Source organism: Ranitomeya variabilis, chromosome 2, assembly GCF_051348905.1.
Source record: "Ranitomeya variabilis isolate aRanVar5 chromosome 2, aRanVar5.hap1, whole genome shotgun sequence".
NCBI lineage: Eukaryota > Metazoa > Chordata > Amphibia > Anura > Dendrobatidae > Ranitomeya > Ranitomeya variabilis.
The window spans coordinates 946,807,634-946,827,271 of record NC_135233.1 but is presented as its reverse complement, the minus strand read 5'-3'; the positions used below and the strand labels follow the sequence as shown (position 1 = coordinate 946,827,271).

The 19,638-nt window shown below is 41.5% G+C and overlaps 2 protein-coding genes across 2 annotated transcripts in view; one reads left to right on the top strand and one right to left on the bottom strand.

Moving 5' to 3' along the window:
• The window catches only part of MED12L (mediator complex subunit 12L), a 995,158-nt gene that overhangs the window by 474,599 nt on the left and 500,921 nt on the right, over nucleotides 1-19,638 (top strand). The window lies entirely within an intron of this gene.
• The window catches only part of P2RY13 (purinergic receptor P2Y13), a 29,795-nt gene continuing 15,976 nt past the window's right edge, over nucleotides 5,820-19,638 (bottom strand). Inside the window, exon 3 of the mRNA XM_077290759.1 lies at nucleotides 5,820-9,297. Within this exon, the coding sequence (XP_077146874.1) occupies nucleotides 8,303-9,295 (993 nt within the window). The 5' untranslated portion in view covers nucleotides 9,296-9,297 and the 3' untranslated portion in view covers nucleotides 5,820-8,302. The remainder of the gene's footprint in view (nucleotides 9,298-19,638) is intronic.

The following is a 19,638-nucleotide window of genomic DNA, read 5'->3' as shown; positions in this document are numbered from 1 at the left end:
TATAATATTACCAAAGCAAGCCCCCTTCTCTGTCAAAGTAAGTAATAGGGAAAGGGGCTGACTTAGGTATGGCAGCACAGGAAACGTGGACGTTTGTTGAACACAAAGTATAAGAAGATGTGCCAAGATCTAAACTATCTTAGTACCTTGCATAAATTACTAGGAAAAACTAAGAACACATTTTTAACTTAGAAACTTTCAATAGTGGAAGATTTTCCATTGCAGAGTTGGTTGATAATAACGTTGCATGCAAACAGATTTTTTGCAACAATTTCTGCTACTGTCCTATTCATCGGGATAGGACTTTACATATTACTGAGTATGTGCAGATTTCAGAAACAACTTAATTCAGATTTGTAATTTTTTTTTCAATCACATCAATTTCTGCTATGCAACAGCCAAGTGCGAAAACTGCTCTACGGAGCATGTTGGCCATGTAGTCAGCTGGATTTACATATCACCTGTAACAAAACTAAACAATATTTCACCACTTCTGGTGTCATCACACATATTATTAAAAAAAATGTATCTGGATGTGATATCACACTTGGGTGACACATAATGTGATATTTCCTTTATCTTCCGGTTTATTTCAACTGCTGGATTTCTGGATTATCCTGACAAACCGGAATACAAACCATACTTTGAAATATACATGGCTCAAAACTTTGATCATAAACGTTGCTGAAATTATACACTCAATATTTATGTTATAAAAGAATTTTAAAAAAAAATAACCAAACAACAAACATACTCTGTGGGACAAATAAGTGTCAATTGTGCCCCATTGAAACTCAGTCCTAATCCTGGGCTGCAGAATATAGGGTGGAAGCTGCTGATCAGATTGGTATATAGTTATAGATAAATTGTATAACTTGTATTTTATTAAATCCTACTTATAAATGTGAATAAACCCAAAAATAGAATAATGTTCAATAAAAACATATTTTTATTAATACATAAGGATACATTTTTCAGGGGAGTTTACAAAACATACAGAGAGGATCAAGTCATACACAGGAAATTTCACAGGAAGTGAGTATAATAAGAAATGAATGTTATTTTTCCTAAATAAATAAGTATATACAGCCTAAAAGAATATAGCTTAAGGGATAATGAATATTATTATGAAAAAAGTCCAAGTGGATTGGTATACAGACACCTCAGCAATTATCATAAGACAGATACAGTATACAGGTGCTTCTCACTAAATTAGAATATCATCAAAAAGTTAATTTATTTCAGTTCTTCAATACAAAAAGTGAAACTCATATATAATATAGTCATTACAAACAGAGTGATCTATTTCAAGTGTTTATTTCTGTTAATGCTGATGATTATGGCTTACAGCCAATGAAAACCCAAAAGTTATTAGCTCAGTAAATTAGAATAGTTTGTAACACCAGCTTGAAAAATGATTTTAAAATCTGAAATGTTGGCCTACTGAAATGTATGTTCAGTAAAAGCACTCAGTACTTGTTCGGGGCTCCTTTTGCATCAATTACTACATCAATGCTACGTGGCATGGAGGCGATCAGCCTGTGGCACTGCTGAGGTGCTATGGAAGCCCAGGTTGCTTTGATAGCAGCCTTCAGGTTGTCTGCATTGTTCGGTCTGGTGTCTCTCATCTTCCTTTTGACAATACCCCATAAATTCTCTATGGGGTTAAGGTCAGGCCAGTTTGCTGGCTAATCAAGCACAGTGATACTGTTGTTTTTAAACCAGGTAATAATACTTGTGGCAGTGTGAACAGGTGCCAAGTCCTGCTGGAGAATGAAATTTCCATCTCCCAAAAGCTTGTTGGCAAAGGGAAGCATGAAGTGCTCTAAAATTTCCTGGTAGCAGGCTATGGTGACTTTGGTCTTGATAAAACACAGTGGACCTACACCAGCAGATGACATGGCTCCCTAAACCATCACTGATTGTGGAAACTTCACACTAGACCTCAAGCAGCTTGGGACCTTGATTTCCAAATGAAATGTAAAATGTACTTTCATCTGAAAACAACACCTTGGACAACTGAGCAACAGTCCAGTTCTTTTTCTCCTTGGCCCAGGTAAGACGCTTCTGGCATTGTCTATTGGTCATGAGGGATTTGACAATGAATGTGACACTTGTAGCCCATGTCCTGGATACATCTGTGTGGTGGATCTTGAAGCAATGACTCCAGCAGCAGTCCACTCCTTGTGAATCTCCCTCAAATTTTTAAATGGCCTTTTCTTAATAATCCTTTCAAGGCTGCGGTTATCCCGGTTGCTTGTGCACCTTTTTCTACCACACTTTTTGCTTCCACTCAACTTTCCATTAATATCCTTGCATGCAGCACTGTGTGAACAGCCAGCTTCTTTAGTTATGACCTTTCGTGGGTTCTCATTGGCTGTAAGCCATAATCATCAACATTAACAGAAATAAACACTTGAAATAGATCACTCTGTTAGTAAAGACTCTATATAATATACAACTCTGGCAAAAATTAAGAGACCACTGCAAATGATTAGTTTGTCTGATTTTTCTCTTTATAGGTATATTTTTGAGTAAAATGTAAATTGCTCTTTTAGTCTACAAACTTCTGACAATATGTCTCCGAGTTTCCAAGCAATACATTTTGGGCTTTTTTTCTGAAAAGGAGAAATGGTCAAAATGAAAAAAAAACAGTGCTTTCAGACCTCTAATAATGCAAAGAAAACAAGTTCATAATAATTTAGAAACAACAATACCAATGTTTTAACTCAGGAAGAGTTCAGAAATCAATATTTTTGTGGAATAACCATGATTTTTAAAAAAATATTTAGAATTGAGAGTCCTCAGTGGTTGATACCTTTTAATGGCAAACTGAAAAGATGGTAACAAATTGCAAGCTTTCAAGACTACTCCGGTCTCTTCATCAGGCTGAGGACTCTCAATTCTAAATATTTTTCTATCTACTGGCTAACACGGTACCAAGATATATATCTTTCCTGTATCATTTTTAAAAACAGCTTTCATGCGTCTTGGCATTCTTGCGGCCAGTCTTTCACATTGCTTCTGGCGCAAAAATGTAAGCAGCTCTTCTATGTTTGATGGCTTGTGACTATCCATCATCCTCTTGATTACATTCCAGAGGTTTTCAATGGGGTTCAGGTCTGGTGATTGGGCTGCCCATGACAGGGTTTTGATGTGATGGTCTCTTAATTTTTACCAGAGCTGTATAAATTACATACACATTTTACAGACACATATACACATTATACAGATACACGTACACATTATACAGACACACATACTGTATACATTATACAGACACATGTACACATCATATAGACACACGTGCACATTGTACAGACACATGTACACATTATGTACAAATACATATTACATAGACACATGTACATATTATATAGATGCATATACACATTATACAGACATATGACATGCATATATGCACATCATACACATTATACAGATACTGTACATGTACACATTATACAGACGCATAATATATACAGTATACTGCCTTTCTTCTTCATCATCATGTATCTGGAGGCAGCAGTGGGGGAGACCTGACCTTGGAAATGAGCAGACAGAAGGAGGGCTGTGCATAGGAGACCTCCTGTCAGCCCTGCACTGTTCCTGCACACACCTTTTCCATCATGACAGTACACGGAGGAACAGCAGTGCTTGACTATCAGCCATAGAGGAGAAATGTCTGTCATCTTCCCAGGGCCGCCTTTCTTGCTATTGTTATACCAAGGCCTGGCACTGCCTCCTATGTCCACTATGATCCAAGACCCGCTCCTCTTACATCACATACTCTCCGCAGTGATGTTGTGAACTAACTCTGCACATAGATGGAGGAAGCCTCTGCTATAGTTTGCACCAAAAGAAGAGGCCTGCAAAGGTACTGCTGCATGCACTCAGTGCACAGTTGATAATGTTTAATTATCTAAAAGAAACCTACCTAGAGATTTGGGGCAGTACACTTATGATGAGGGGCCAAGCCCCAGACCTAAGTGCTTACACTCCCTGACAGAAGTTATGTCGCTTATTCATGTTGTGTAAATAAAAGCTTATAACCTGATGTTAAATTCATCCATTGGTTGTATAAATTATTCTTTTGAAAGCTGAAACCCTCCAAAATGTGGTTTAGGTTAAGAAAATAAATTGGCATCAATGCAGAAATATTGATCAGTTAATGGACACAGAATGGTCAGATTTTGGCAAGACAAATGTTTTGTCGCCTGGTCATATAATGTACCCAATCCTAGTTTACATCCTTACAGTCCAAAAAAACAAACATATATACTCGCACTGCTGTCCTTTGCGATCACCTATCGGCGTGCTACAATATGCTGCACCATCTCCTATACCTCCTACTCAATGCATGGGCATAAGGGGTGCTCAACCAAAAAGATATTTATAATTCAAAAACAAAAGAAAAAAAGTGGTCAGCACTCACCAAACCCGATGCTTTAAAATGTCTTTATTTGGACATAGACATGAACAGGGAGAACATGGTGTCTAAGGATGACAGCTGTTTCGTGCTACATGCGCTTCCACAGATCCCGATGATCTGTGGAAGCGCATGTAGCGCGAAACAGCTGTCATCCTTAGACACCATGTTCTCCCTGTCCATGTCTATGTCCAAATAAAGACATTTTACAGCATCGGGTTTGGTGAGTGCTGACCACTTTTTTTCTTTTGTTTTTGAATCCTAGTTTACATCCTTACCTGTGCTCAGTAAATGATCGGTTAATTAGTGTGTGTTTTATTTAAAGAAACCCAGCACCCCAGACATTCACTTGAACTGCAACTTGAGCTCTGACAACATGCCAAAAATTCTGTCTCGAAATGGCCTCCATGGTCGAATCAGTGCCCAGAAGCCAGCACTAAACAAAAGGCAAATAAAAAAACGTGTGGCATTTGCAAAGTCCCACAGCCTGCTAAACGGATGGACGCTGGAAAAGTGGCAGAAGGTGGATTTCTGTGATGAATCTTCAGTAGAATTATACCACAGCTGCCGCAAATACTGCAGGAGATCTTCTGGAGCCCTTATGGATCCAAAATACACCCAAAAACAGTTAAATTTGGTGGTGGAAAGATCATAGTCTGGGCTTACATTCAGTATGGGGGTGTGCAAAACATTTGCAAGGTGGAAGGCAATATCAATAGCCTAAAATATCAAGAAGTATTAGCTACCTCTTATATTCCAAATCATAAAAGGGGTCAAATTCTGCAGCAGGATGGTGCTCCATCTCATACATCCATCTCTACAACAAAGTTCCTACAAGCAAAAAAGATCAAGGTGCTCAAAGACTGGCCAGCCCAGTCACCAGACATGAACATCATTGAGCATATTTGGGGTAGGATGAAAGAGGAAGCTTGGAAGACAAAACCAAATAATCTAGATGAACTCTGGGAGGCATGTAAGACGGCATTCTTTGCTGTTCCTGATGACTTCATTAATAAATTGTATGAATCATTGTTGAACTGCATGGATGCAGTCCTTCAAGCTCATGGAAGTCACACAAAATATTAAATATGACTCTAATAGCACCACAACTTCATTCACCAATGTTATGCAACATATATTGGTATTTTAAGTTAATTATTTATTTGAATATCACATTAATTTCTGTGGGCGACAAAACTTTTGTCTTGCCAAAATCTGACCATTCTGTGTCCATTAACTTATCAATATTTCTGCTTTGATGCCAATTTATTTTTTTAACCTAAACCACATTTCGGAGGGTTTCAGCTTTCAAAAGAATAATTTATACAACCAATGGATGAATTTAACAACAGGTTATAAGCTTTTATTTACATAACATGGATAAGCGACATAACTTCTGTCAGGGGGTGTAGTGACCCTCCTGGTCTAAACACGTACTAATTATGGTGCAAGTCATGAAATACAGATTTTTAACACAAAAAAGTCCATTAGATTAATTTTAGAAAGAGAAAAGAAAAAGTAACTATTGGTGTAGATGACTTTACTAACTCATCCTTGCCCACCACATGCATAGTATGCATTTGACAAAGTTGCCGTCTGGCAGTGTGGAGCTGCTGTCATTATGGTGCAATGAAAGGTTATTTGTGAGAAATCGTTCGTACATATTAGATTTGTAACATAACCACTCCCTTCCCAGCCTAGTTAGGGAATGGCATCATGTAGACAATGATGGACTAACCAAGGAAGATGCTTCAGAAAAACTATGACTATGTTTGTCCTGAAGCATCTTTTTTATTGCCCTATTAGCCGTTTTCTCTGCGGCTTTGCTACTTATGTTTTTTTTTTAGCTGCATGTATGTAGTATTGAGAGGCCAGAAGAATGGTCAGGTCACTTCATTTAATTGCTTCATGGTTTTCAATGTCTAGGTCTGTTAAACGAATCTGTACATACGTAAAAAAAAAAAAAAAACTTCTGCAGGCAGGTGCCAGCTGTTGTACCTGCTGTGCAGCAAAATCACATTTTCCATATGCCAATAATACGTTTTATTCAAGTTATTCAGTTAGATGAAAGAAAAAAACTCAATTTGAAAATGGCGCCCGCTGCTCCTGTGTAGTAGCTGCTATTGGTGTCTAGCTGTGATCCGGTAGCTGCTACTGCGCATGCACCGGCAGCGCCATCTTGGAGAAGGAATTTTTTATTCTTCTCCAGTAAGATGATGACTTTTTTATATATATATTTTTATATACTGTACATATATTTTTGTCCTGAACACACGCACATTTGTTCTTTTAATAAATTATTTGATGTATTTTTTTGCCATTATTATTATTCAATAAATATTATTATTATTCTAGTTCCTGTCTGCAGTTTCTTGGCTAATCCCATGATTTTGATGTATGGTTAATCATTTGCCAGAATTGCCAGATGGCCAGTCTGCTTTGGGATCTCTTTCTATTTCAGCACAATTTCCCTTCTGTAGGTAATTTTCCCTTTGCTCTGCCTTTCGGTTCTTTAGGAGGTATGTGAAGCGCTCAACAGCAATTCATGCAGCATAGGACAGAGTTGCCATCTTCCAGTCTGTGGTCGGGCTAGCTCAGCTCCTGAGGCAACCACTTGGGACTGTCGGGTCAGGATTTCTAGTCTGTACAGGAATTGGCATCGTCAGTTGCAATTTTTAGTGTGTTATCTATTTTCCCAAGTGAGTTGCTACACTATCATAACATTATTATTACGACATTATCATTGCTGTGATTAGCTGGTGCGGGGGGCACTGAGCTAGTTCTATCCCCTGCTGCTATAAGCAGCTCACTGTTAATAGACAATATGTATAGAAAGCTGTGGTGGGGGAGGGGTTAGCTTTCTCATCTTTGCTGCATGATACATCTAACATCTACGAACTCTAATTGTGTCACAACTGCTGCAACCATTAAACTAAGTGATACATCACCGGAATCAGTGTCTTCTTTCCTATATTACGCTGCTCTCACATGAGGAAGCAAAAACCAGGTGACAGATTCCCTTGAATGTATATTTCGTACTATCTATCTGATTATGACAGTCCCAGTCATCAAATGGAACTAGTTTGTTGTACGTGTACAAGTTCTTTATAGATCTAAATGATAACATTAGAGAACCATCATTGCCAACCAACAAAAAACGTTTTTTATCTATCATGTTTTCACAATTTAATGCCCAGTTAGACTGTCAGGTAAATATAGCAATTACTGACAAACCAGCCTCATGTTCTTTCTAGGTGATGATTTGTACTTGGACCACTGTTATACTATGGGGCAGAGCAGATCTCCTATTTTTTTCTCACACCAATCCAGCATGAGAAAAAAATTGAAGCATGCTGCAAGTGGCTCTAGAATTTGGATTATTCACACCCATACAAGTCTATGGGTCCATGTAAAATATCAGACATCAGTTGGATGACATCCGAGTGAAGTCCAACATCCAAGGACTGAGACAATGGAGAAGGTGGAGAAATTAAGTTCTCCATCTTCTCCGCACCTGTGCTGCGATCCACTTATGCAAGAGAATTGGATCACACTATGATGACACTTAGCTCAAACGCTGACGAAGTTTGAGCCAAGTGTAATTAGCTTAATCTGCTCGATTCTCTCACATGAGAGAGAATCACTACCCATGTGACCTCGGCCATTGCCTGGCTAATAAGTCATGAAACGACCATCATTTGGCTTGTATATAGCCAATCAGTGGTCGTTAAACAGCTGCTGTAGTCTTGTCTAAATGGGCCCTAAATAGCCTTGCTTAATGGAACATACTAAAAATAAGCTCATTATTTCACTTAGGGGAGCATTAGCGGGGGGAAGGTGATTGACCATTTTTCACGAATATACATTTTTAGATTAGAAGTTTAACTCTCTTTTAACAGTTGTTTCTAGAGTTGAACTAGTTGAATTGTTAAGTCCAGGTATCATCCTTCTAAAGGGTTTGCAGAGCATTACGTAGATAAGCGGGTCCATTAACACATTGGTGGCTGCAATCCACAGACTACTTTCTTTAGCCACATATAATATGTTTTGCAGCTGACAGCTTTTTATAATTCCAACCTGACTAAATGTATATGGCAACCTTAGAAAGTGAAAGGGGGCAAAGCACAGAAAAAACACAGCAACCACTATAAAAACTTTAAATCTTGTCTTCTTCCTGGTAGCTTTGTCTTTACTCTTGGATTTCATATAGGAATCATAAACCTTCTTGCTGATTATTGTATAAAACAGGGTCATTGAGATGAAGACTAACCAAAAAATGATCATACATATATAATTGACTGCTTCATGCCACTTTACACCCAACGGTGTCTTTAAAAGGGTGCAGCTCCGAATATTTTGTGGTGTTGCTTTTTGACTGCTCAGAATCATATTTGGTAGCGATAGTAAGAAGATGACTATCCAGACAGCAGCTGAAATCTTCTTGGCCTGACTCACACTGTTCATAACGTTCCGGCCAAATGGTCTAACAATTTTTAGAAAACGGTCCAGTCCAATGAGCCCAAGTAGTATAATATTTATGTACATGGTTTCGTAAAATACGACTGCTGAAAATCGGCAAACAAAAGCTTTCATCTGCCACGGTCCTATGCCAGCATCTGTCAGAATCTTGAAGGGTAACATCAGGGTCATAATTATGTCAGCCACCATAGTATTTTTAAGGTAAACAATAAAAACACTTTTGCTTGGGACCTGGAAGAAAATCCAGGCAGATAGACAGTTCATTATTAATCCTAGGAAGAATAGGACAGTGTATAAGATAGGGAAGACAATCTGAGTGGTTGTGACATCGCGAGAGCACTTCACAGTAGATGAGCCATTGGTGGCGTTGAGTGTTTCTCGGTTCATAGCTGTAGAATGAAAAAACAGGTGGATTATTGCAGACATATATACAAACAACTCCCAACACGTGGATTCCCAAATCTTTTTGTTCCTGTCCTGCACTGAACGTCCTCTAACCATTCACTTTGGGGCATTTTTGCATTATCCTGACTTTAAACAATTGAATGTCAAGTTGCAGGACATCATTTATAGGGAATCTGTCACCCCCGGGACGTATATGACCTATTAATATGGGCAAACAGGTAATAGAAATGTAACACTAGTCCTACCTGTATGTCTCATATTAATGGTCTTGTTGCTCAGAAATGTTATATTATGGCTTTATGTTAATGATTTATTCCAGGTTTCATGGTGTGCGGTGCCTGGAGAAATCCCTGCCTCCTGTCTTCATGGTAATACCTCCTCCCATCAGCGTCAGTTACGGCCCCAGAATCCTGCGACTGCGCCCTGTGCTCCCTCAGAAATACATGCCTCATCCTCCCTTCTGTGGTCACTGCATTCAAGGGATCTTCTGCGCAGGCACCGGAGAATCACTGTGACCTCCTGTGTGCACGCCAATAATATGCTCTCCCCACTTCCTCCCTGCACAGTCATCATTAGGAACTATGTGTACATGGCAATGACTATGCAGGGAAGAAGTGGGGAGAGCACCTTATGGGCATGCACACTGTAGGTCACTTTAAAGGAAGTCGCCGGCGCCTGTGCAGAAGATCCCTGAAATGCAGTGCCCACAAAAGGGAGGCTGAGGTATGTATTTCTGAGGGAGTGCAGGGCGTAGGCGTAGGATTCTGGGGCTGTAACTAACGCTGATGGGAAGGGGGTAGAATTACAATGAAGACAGGAAACAAGGATTTCTTCCAGGCACCGCACGCCCCGGAGCCTGGAAGAAATCATTAACATAAAGAAAGAATCTAAGATTTCTTAGCATCAAGACCATTAATATGAGGCATATGCAGCGCCCCAGGGTCCTGGTCGTTGCAGTAATGTCATTCTTCCACCAGGGGGAGTGATGTTACGTCTGAAGGCAATAAAGGAGATCACTTTACCAGGTATCACAAACAACACAACACACTTCACACTCCAGTCCACCAGGGGGAGCTATGCTCCTATTTATTAGGGCACTCTTCACAATTAGGTAAAACTGGTGGTCTGGATAGGAAGTTAGGCAGAAGGGAGCTGGGCTTTACCCAGTAAGCTGCTATCTGAGCTCCGCTCAGGTAGTGGGTCCCTGACAGGGGTGGGATCAGAGGCCTAGACAGAAGGCCACGGAGCTGCGCCTGCCCGACGTGCGGCAGCATCCTAAGAAAGATACATTGGAAGAGAATTGTATTGTAGAGAGTGAGAAACAAAGTCATAGCAAAAGGAGAGGAAACCAGAAGGACGTCTGCCCTGCAAAAGGCTGCCTCCGTTCTGAGGCTCAGGATCCGGTAGCCGGAACACCGAGGGAGTCATCGTCTCCAAGCCTTGCTCCAGAGACCAGCAGGACAGCTAATTCCATATTAGTTGCCTGACCCATACCCAGGAGGCACAGTGGCAACTGTGGGGACTGGGGCGTGCTAGAGTCCCTGTAAAAAGCCTCAGGCCACCAGTCATATGGGTTTGTCTGATCCTTACCATTAGGGGGACAGAGAGAGAGAGAGATATAACATCTAGAACACCAACATCAGTTGTGAGGACCTTACCGAGACGCTCAGCAGGAAGTTACTACAACACCCAGGCGCTAGAGGAAGGCTACTGATTTCCACCTGGATAAGGGGACTCTGGATTTGCCTTCGGACCAACTGAACTCTGCCTACCCTGTGGTCTGCACCCTGGACTGTGGATGCTGAAGCCTTCAGTAAAGGTAAAGAGACTGCAACCTTGTGTCCCCGTTCTTCACTGCGCCTCTCACCATCCACCATCTACACACTGGGAAGCCCTGGGGACATACTTCACCTGTGGGAAGGTATACCATCTAGCTGCCATAACATCACCCCAGCGGACCCCTTACAGCAGCGTCAGTCACCCTGACCGAATACCACAGGTGGCGTCACGAACATTTCCCCTTTAAAGACCTTTACCCATTTACAATGGACGTCCCTAGGGCCACGGACCAGGTCAGCCACCGTGACATCCTCCTTGAGAACCGAGGGGCCCGGTACCGAGTACCCCATAGCCCTATGGGGGCGCTCCACATACAGGCAGGAATAGTGTAATATTTCTATTACCTTCATGCTCATATTAATAGGTCATATACGTCCCAGGGGGTGACAGATTCCCTTTAAGGGGTTTGTGCAAGCAGATGAAATATTATTGCCTTTAAAATGATTTTAATATCATATTAATATACTTTTATTATGATTTTATCCCTTGTGTCCCAATTTTATTGCCAGTCCCTCTGTACTTACATATTTTTCCTGACAAAGCAGGGAAGCTCCAGACTATTTATGTGATAGCACGGGACTAGTCTGGTTTTGATAGAGGGATAGCTGTCAAGTTCAGTTCACTAGTTAAGATGTCCCCTTCTTGGCTGTTCAGCTACAGTAGTGAAGTAAGCTTGATAGGCAATCCCTGTCATTCACATTAGTATTAATGTGCCAAAACAGACATGGGATGTATCGAGGAGTGCAGCGAGATGGGCAGTGAACCTAAATCACTGAATAAAAGTCTGTTCATAAACCACATATATTAACATTTTAAACCTATTTAAGTTTTTCTATGACTGGAGAACCAGTTTAAATGGGTTGTCCAGTCCAAATCGCTGCAGTCACTCTGTGTGACAACAGATTTATGAATCCCCCCAACACACGCACTGTGCATTGCTGGGAGGGAACAACACTATAGTTTGAGTTATAGACACTCTCGGGTAGCACCCATCTAGTGGGCATAGCCTTACTCTATACATTTGTATTGAGCAAGGTCGCGCCCGTCTAGTGATGCAGCCTTCAACTGGGTGAGGCCAACTAGAGTGCACTTCCTCACTCCATACCAGTGTATGGAAGCGAGGCTGTGCCCACTGGCTGGGAGAATGTATAACACATACATACCATCTGGTCCAGGCTAAGAAACTGGCGAATCCCTGCAGAACACAGTGTGGGGGGGATTTATAAGTCTGTAGTCACACAGAGAGACTGCAGATTTATCTATTTGAACCGGTCAACCACTTTAAAATTAGATACAGTGGGAAAAATATTTATTTGACACACTGCCAATTTAGCACGATTTCCCACCTACAAAGAATGGAGAGGTCTGTAATTTTTATCATAGGTACAGTTCACCTGTGATAGACAGAATCTACAAATAAAAACCAGAAAATCACATTGTATGATTTTTACATAATTATTTAGCATTTTATTGCATGAAATAAGTATTTGATACAATAGAAAAACAGAACTTAATATTTGGTAGAGAAACGTTTGTTTGCAATTAGAGGTCAGACGTTTCCTGTAGTTCTTGACCAAGTTTGCACACACTGCAGCAAGAATAGGCCTGTCCCCTTTAAAGATGGCTGATATCTATTTACTTGTAACGTTTCTGGCTCTATTACGTCGACATTAGGATACACATCATGACGTTGTGGGCTCTGGGCTCAGTTTTGTACTTGTCTTTCTATCTATAAATCCAGACATTTGCAGATTTATCTTGCCTTCTTTGTAATATTAACATTCTCTATCTTACTGACGACATGCTCTCTTGATTTTTTTGGCCTGTGCTGCTATATCATTGTTGATTGTTTCTTGTCAGATCCATTAGCACACCACAAGCTTTGCTTACTGTATCCAGTAGTCACTGGATATCGGTAAAACAATGTTTATTGGAAAATTGTATAAATAAACTCTCACATAAGCCACATACAGTAATAATAGAAAGGCTTGCAGTTGCAGCACTAAATCCCATAAAAAAAAAAATCTTTATTCCGGAATCAAATCAAGATGACATAGCAGAGTAAAGGTCCGTTAAAACATTTCATTTTTTTTATTCATACGTGTGGTTTGAAAAGCTGTAAAATATTTCTTATTTGAATACTCAAGTATTTGTATTTTTTTTGTCTTCAGAAGACCCTTGGATGTCATGGCAACCTATTGTCAAGGGCACACCGATGGGCGCGTGGAATGACAACCCCCTCGCCGGCAAGTATTAAATCCCGCTGTTAAATATTGACAGCGGCATTTAACTGGCTAACAGCTCTGCTTCACCCGCGACTGTTAGAGGCAGATGGTGGCTGACTAAGTGAGCTACCATCAGCCGGAAAATCTGCAAGCTTGGTGTACAAGTCCGCACATGACATATGATGTAGCTGTATGTCGTATATCATTAAGGGATTAAATATTCATATTTTCAAATGATTTCCCCTTTAACTAGGGCTGGCTTATTATCCCCTGTAACTAGGGCTGCTCTATTATCCCCTGTTACAAAGGAAATTCATCCTGTTGGCTGCATAGTTGTGACACTAGTCACTTCTCACGTCTAAGCAGTTAATCAGGGTAGTCAAAGAGTCCAAGGTCAGAAGTCAGGAGGGTATGCCATAAACAGAAGGAGACAAAAGTGTAGTCAGGTAACATTGCGAGGTCAGAATACCAGGATAGCAGATTAGAGCAGAAAGGGTTAAGCAGACTGATGGTCAGACCGGAGTCCAAGGTTAGACAACAAAAGGTCAACATACAGAACTTAAGACACAGAGGAAACAAACCACACTTGGCTGAATGTACGTCTGACAGAAGTCTTTGAGAAACAGCTCAGTTAAGTAGCATGGCAATCACCTGGGATAATGAACACTTTGAGACAGCCAGTGATTCCCAGTCTCAGATTAGATAGTCGAGCTGTCAATCAAGACACTGACAGCTCAGCATGCCCCTGTACCAGATTGGATGGCTGAGCTTTCAATAACTGTATCCCAGACATGGGGAGGGGTGGAACCATGACAGTGTCCCACTTCTAAGGGGCCACTGGACCCCCAGGCTTCCCAGAAAGTTTTATATGGAAGGTCCTGACTAACCGATCACCCTTCACATCTCGAGCAGGGAACCAGGATCTCTCCTCTGGTCCGTATTCCCTACAGTGGATGAGGGAATTATGGATCCTCTGAGAATCCACAACCCTCTGAACCTCATACTCCAGGCCACCGTCTACTGAAACTGAAGGAGGCAGGGATGAGGGAGACAATGCAGAAGGGACAAACTCCTTTAAAATGGATTTATGGAACACGTTAGGGATGCGAAGGGTTGGAGGAAGCTTTAATGTAAATGCCAAATGATTGACCACCTCTTGGATTTCATATGGACCAAAACACTTTGGACCCAACTTTGCCAACAGCACTTTAAGATTATTGTTCCTAGATGACAACCAAACCTTATCCCCAATCTTAAAAACCAGACCCACCGAACATCTATCGGTCTTCCATTTTTTTTTAATCTGAGCAGTGCCAATATTCTTTTGAGCCTCCTTCCAGACATCTCCAAGTCTCTGAATGGGGACCTCCACCCCAGGGCATTCATAGCTTTCCTAGATAATTCACAAAATGGGGATGAGAACCATAATTACAAAAGAACAGTGAGGTTCTGGTAGATTGATTTATTCAACTGTTAAAAGCAAACTGAGTGAAAGGTAAAAATGAAGACCAGTCCTCCTACTGTGCTGCCACAAAGCACCTTAATATTTGTTCCAAAGATTGTTTTGTCCTCTCATTCTGACTGTTGGTTTCATGGTGGTAAACAGATGAAAATGGCAAGTCAATCCTGAGGTATCTACAGAAAGCTCTCCAGAATTTAGAGACAAATTGTACTTCCCTATCAGACACAAAGTTCAGAGGGGTGTCATGTAACCTTACAATATGAGAAATAAATAACCTGGAGAGTGTCTCTGCATTAGTTTATCCTGACAATGGAACAAAATGAGCTTTTTTGCTGAATCGGTCAACTACCACTCAGATAGCAGTTTTTCCATCAGACAGAGACAAATTTGTAATGAAATCCATGGACAACTGAGTCCATGGTCTTTTTGGAATTGGCAATGGAGCCAATTTCCCAGCCAGCCGGCTATGACTGACTTTACTGTGTGTGCAGGCTTCACAAGCAAAAGCTTTAACATCATTATGCATGGACGTCCACCAAAAAAGTCCAGCGATGGCTTTCCGTGTAGCATGAACCTCAGGATGATCGCTTAAGATGGAATCATGAAATTCCTGTAACACCCACACGCAATCCTAGGAACACAGGCACAAATAATTTGGATCCTGAAGCAGAAAGAGCCAACAACTGGACTTTACGAATCTCCTCTTCCAATTCCCAAGTTACCATAGAAACCACAATACCCTGAGGAATAATGGAGGATGGAGATTCTTGAGGAGAAATTGAATCTAGACTATGAGATAATGCGTCAGTTTTCACATTTTTAGACCCTGGCCTGAACGTCATAGAAAAATTAAACCAAGAAAAAAAACAATGACCATCTGGCCTCTATAGGAGTTATCCTTATAGCTGATTCAATGTAATCTAAATTCTTGTGCTCAGTGACCACTATAACTGGATGAACCGCCCCCTCCAAAAAAATGCCTCCTTTCCTCAAAGGCCAATTTAACAGTGAGTAACTCCAGATTCCCAACATCATTTCAGTCCACCAGGGAATTTTTTTTTTAGGAAAAATGCACATGGACGCATGTTACTGACCCCATTTCAATCTCTGAAGCATCCACCTTCACAATGAACGGTTCTTGGAGATTGGGTTGGATCAGAATTGGTGTGGAGTGGACATAAACCACTTTTTTAATCTTTCGAAAGCCCAGCAGCCAAACCTTGAGATTCTCCCAATTACGTGTAAGGGCAGTAAGTGGTTTAGCAATCTGGAAAAACCCTTTGATAAATTTCCTATAATAGTTGTTGAATCTCAGAAAACGCTGCAAAACTTTAATATCTCAAGGTTGAACACAATCAATTACCTTCCCAGGGTCCATCTTAAACCCTTCTGCTGACAAAATAAAGTACAATCAAAGAAAATATCATTCAGACAATTTTGAAACACAGCAGGTACATTTGATAATCCAAAAGGCATGACAAGGTTTTCAAAAAGACCCTCAGATGTTAAAAATGCCATTTTACACTCATCACTCTTCCAGATGTATATCAAATTTGAAGCCTCTCTAAGATCAAGTTTAGAAAACACCCTGGCCCCCAGAAGCTGATTATACTGGTCGGGGATAAGTCAAAGTGGGTAAATATTTTTTAATCGTGATTTTGTTTAGTTCTTGGAAATCAAGGGATGGATGGAGATCCCATCTTTCTTTTTAACAAAGAAAAATCCCACAGCTACATGGAAGGTTGGATTGTAAAGGTGGGCTTTATTCAATTTGTCACTAGGAATAAGATCAATAGCACAATCATAAGGATAATGTGGAGGTAGTATCTCTGCCTCTGTTTCCAAGAACACATCTCCGAAGTCCTTCAAGTACCCCAGAAGACCCTTCAGACTAGCAGAGCATATTTGTACATTTTTAGACATGTCTTGTAACAATTGGGGATCCATTTCACAATCTCTTTCTGACACCAATCCATAACAGGGTTGTGAAACTGCAACCATGGAAACCCTATTACCAATCCAACTGGTAAATTATCCAACACAAAACAGGAGATAGATTCAGAGTGGAGAGCTCACACTTGGAGAGTGAAATCCATTGTTGTTCTCTTGGCCAAATTATGAGCCAACAAGGTCAAGGGTGACGGTTTGAATGGTTCTTTCTAAACTAACTTTCCCTAACCCCATCTTCAGAACCAGTCCTAAATCAACAAAGTTAGCAGCAGACACACAGTCAATGAACGCCAATGTCGATAACACCTGGTTGTTGAAGGATAACATTGTGTTTATCAGTACTTTATCAGAAGAAGAAAAAGGTACCTGGAGGTCCGAGTGACCTCCTTGGCTGTCATCTAGACTCAGATGTTCTCCCAATGGTTTGATAACTTGAGGATGAGTATGGCAATTCTTAAGAAAATGTCCAGAGAGACCATAGTATAGACAGAGTTCGAGATCATGTCTACATATTCTCTCCGCAACACAAAGACTGACAACTCTACTCTAACCTCCAATGGCTCTACCTAGGGTAAATGGACTTGCTTCGGGGAAGTATAGTGAGCAGCCTGCTGTTCACTACGTCTCTCATGGAATCTGCGGTCCATTCATATGGCCTGAGTCAAGGCCTCTGCCAAAGAACAAGGGGTGCCATGTAGACCCAGAGCATCATTGAGGGTTTTGGAAAGGCCTTTTTGAACTGGCACCTGAGAGCAGCATTGTCCCATAGAACTTTGGTGGACCACTGCCAGAACTCAGTACAGTAGACCTCAGCTGTGCAATGCCCCCCTGCCAGGTTCATGATTTTAGCCTCAGCGACCTGGATTCTGTCAGGTTCATCATATATCACACATAAACTGTCAAAAAAGGTGTCAGCAAAAAACAATTCTGGGGCTTGTAGGGACAAAGAAAATTCCCATGTCTGAAGACCCCCTTGTAGTACGGATATGATTATTCCCACTCACTGGAACTCCTTCCCTGACAACCGGGGACTCAAGGTAAAAGATAACCTACAGCTCTCCCTGAATACCCTAAACCGGTCTTTCTCTCACAAAAAATGATCAGAGACCAACAGTACATCAAAGGGTACTGACATCACAGCCACTGCTGGCAGTGGAGGGCTATAGGAGGTCTTCATCAAATTATTTATCTGACCCTGCAACTGATATTGAAATCACTGCAGACACTAGCATTGCTTACCAAGATCCTGAGTTATCTGCATCAAATTTGCCACCTGGTCACACAGCGTGTAAACAGGATCCATACTGGTGAAAAAGGAAAACGTATTGGCCAGACATGATGTGACGCTAGTCACTTCTCACTGCCAAGCAGTGAGTCAGGATAGTCAAGGAGTCAAAGGTAAGAAGCCAGGAGTGTATGTCATAAACAGAAGGAAGAGACAAAAGCGTAGTCCGGTAATGTTCCAAGGTCAGAATACCAGGATAGAAGATCAGAGCAGAAGGGGTTAAACAAACGGATGGTCAGAACGAGGTCCAAGTTCAAACAACAAAAGATCGACATACAGACAGTTAGGTGTCGAGTTCCCGCCGCTGCACAGGGGGAATCTCGAAGCACCTCCGCTGCGGTCTCCCATTCTCCAGCCGCAGTGGAGCCTGCTAAGCGGAGACGTCGGTCCCAGCATCTGGTCAGGCAGATACTGTGCGCTTGGCTACTGCTGATCTTCCAGACTCAGCCATTGTAGCCAGCACTGTTCTGCGGCGACCAGATGCTCCTGCTTTTCCTTTACTGGGCATGCCCAAGGGATGACCTCTCATTGGAGGTCGGGGGTCACATGCTCAGGTCCTGAAGCAGTTCCTATTGGACCACTAGGAAGGTCCTGGAGAGCTTCCTCTATAAAAGGTTTGCATGGCCGCACGGCCATGCGCTAGTATCAACTTAAGTTCATGTGTGTATGAGCTTAGCTACTTTTGTGGTCGCTGTCAGCATGTGCTCAGGGTCAGCTGTATAGCCACTAGAATTCCAGCACCTCCAGAGAGGAGTTTGTGTGTATGAATTCAGGGCTGGCGTATAGCCACTAGAATTTTGGCACCTCCAGAGAGGAGTTGTTTGAGTGCTGTTGCTGACTGTGTGACCACTATATGCTACCTGCTCCATTAGAAAGCTGTGACCCTCTGTGAAGTTAACAGGGTACAGCGTTATCTTTTATCCTGGCGACTCTGTGAAGCAACAGAATTCGCTCCTATACAGACTTGGTGACGGAACCAGTGTCTGTTCAGGCGTAATACCGCCATATAGTGCTGCCGTTTACTAGCAGAAGGTTCCACTTCGGCACGGTGGACCCCGGGCTGCGAACGCACCAATATTATCTCCATATTTACTCGGTGCGTTCCGCCAGCCCTAACACAGACCTTAAGGCACAGAGGAAACAAACCACTCTTGGCTGGATGTACATCTGGCAGAGGTGTGGGACAAACAGCTAAGTTAAGTAGCATTGCAATCAACTGGGCAAATGAACACTTGGAGATAGCCATAGTCTCCCAGTCTCAGATTGGATAATTGAGCTGTCAGTCAACACTCGGACAACTGAGCACGCCCCTGTACCAGATTGGATGGCTGAGCTGTCAATAACTATATCTCAGACGCAGAGGGGTGGAACCGTCACAATAGTACAACTGTCTGGATCTACTAGGACCCAGAAATTCATGCTCCCTCCCTATACATAGTGATCACATTGTGTATGAGGATGTAGTGCTATCAGTTGTTCCTTTTATTGCATACATAGGGCTTGTTTAGAGCTGTGTATACCGTGATAGAGAAGACACAGATGGTAATAAACCATATCTGCCTTC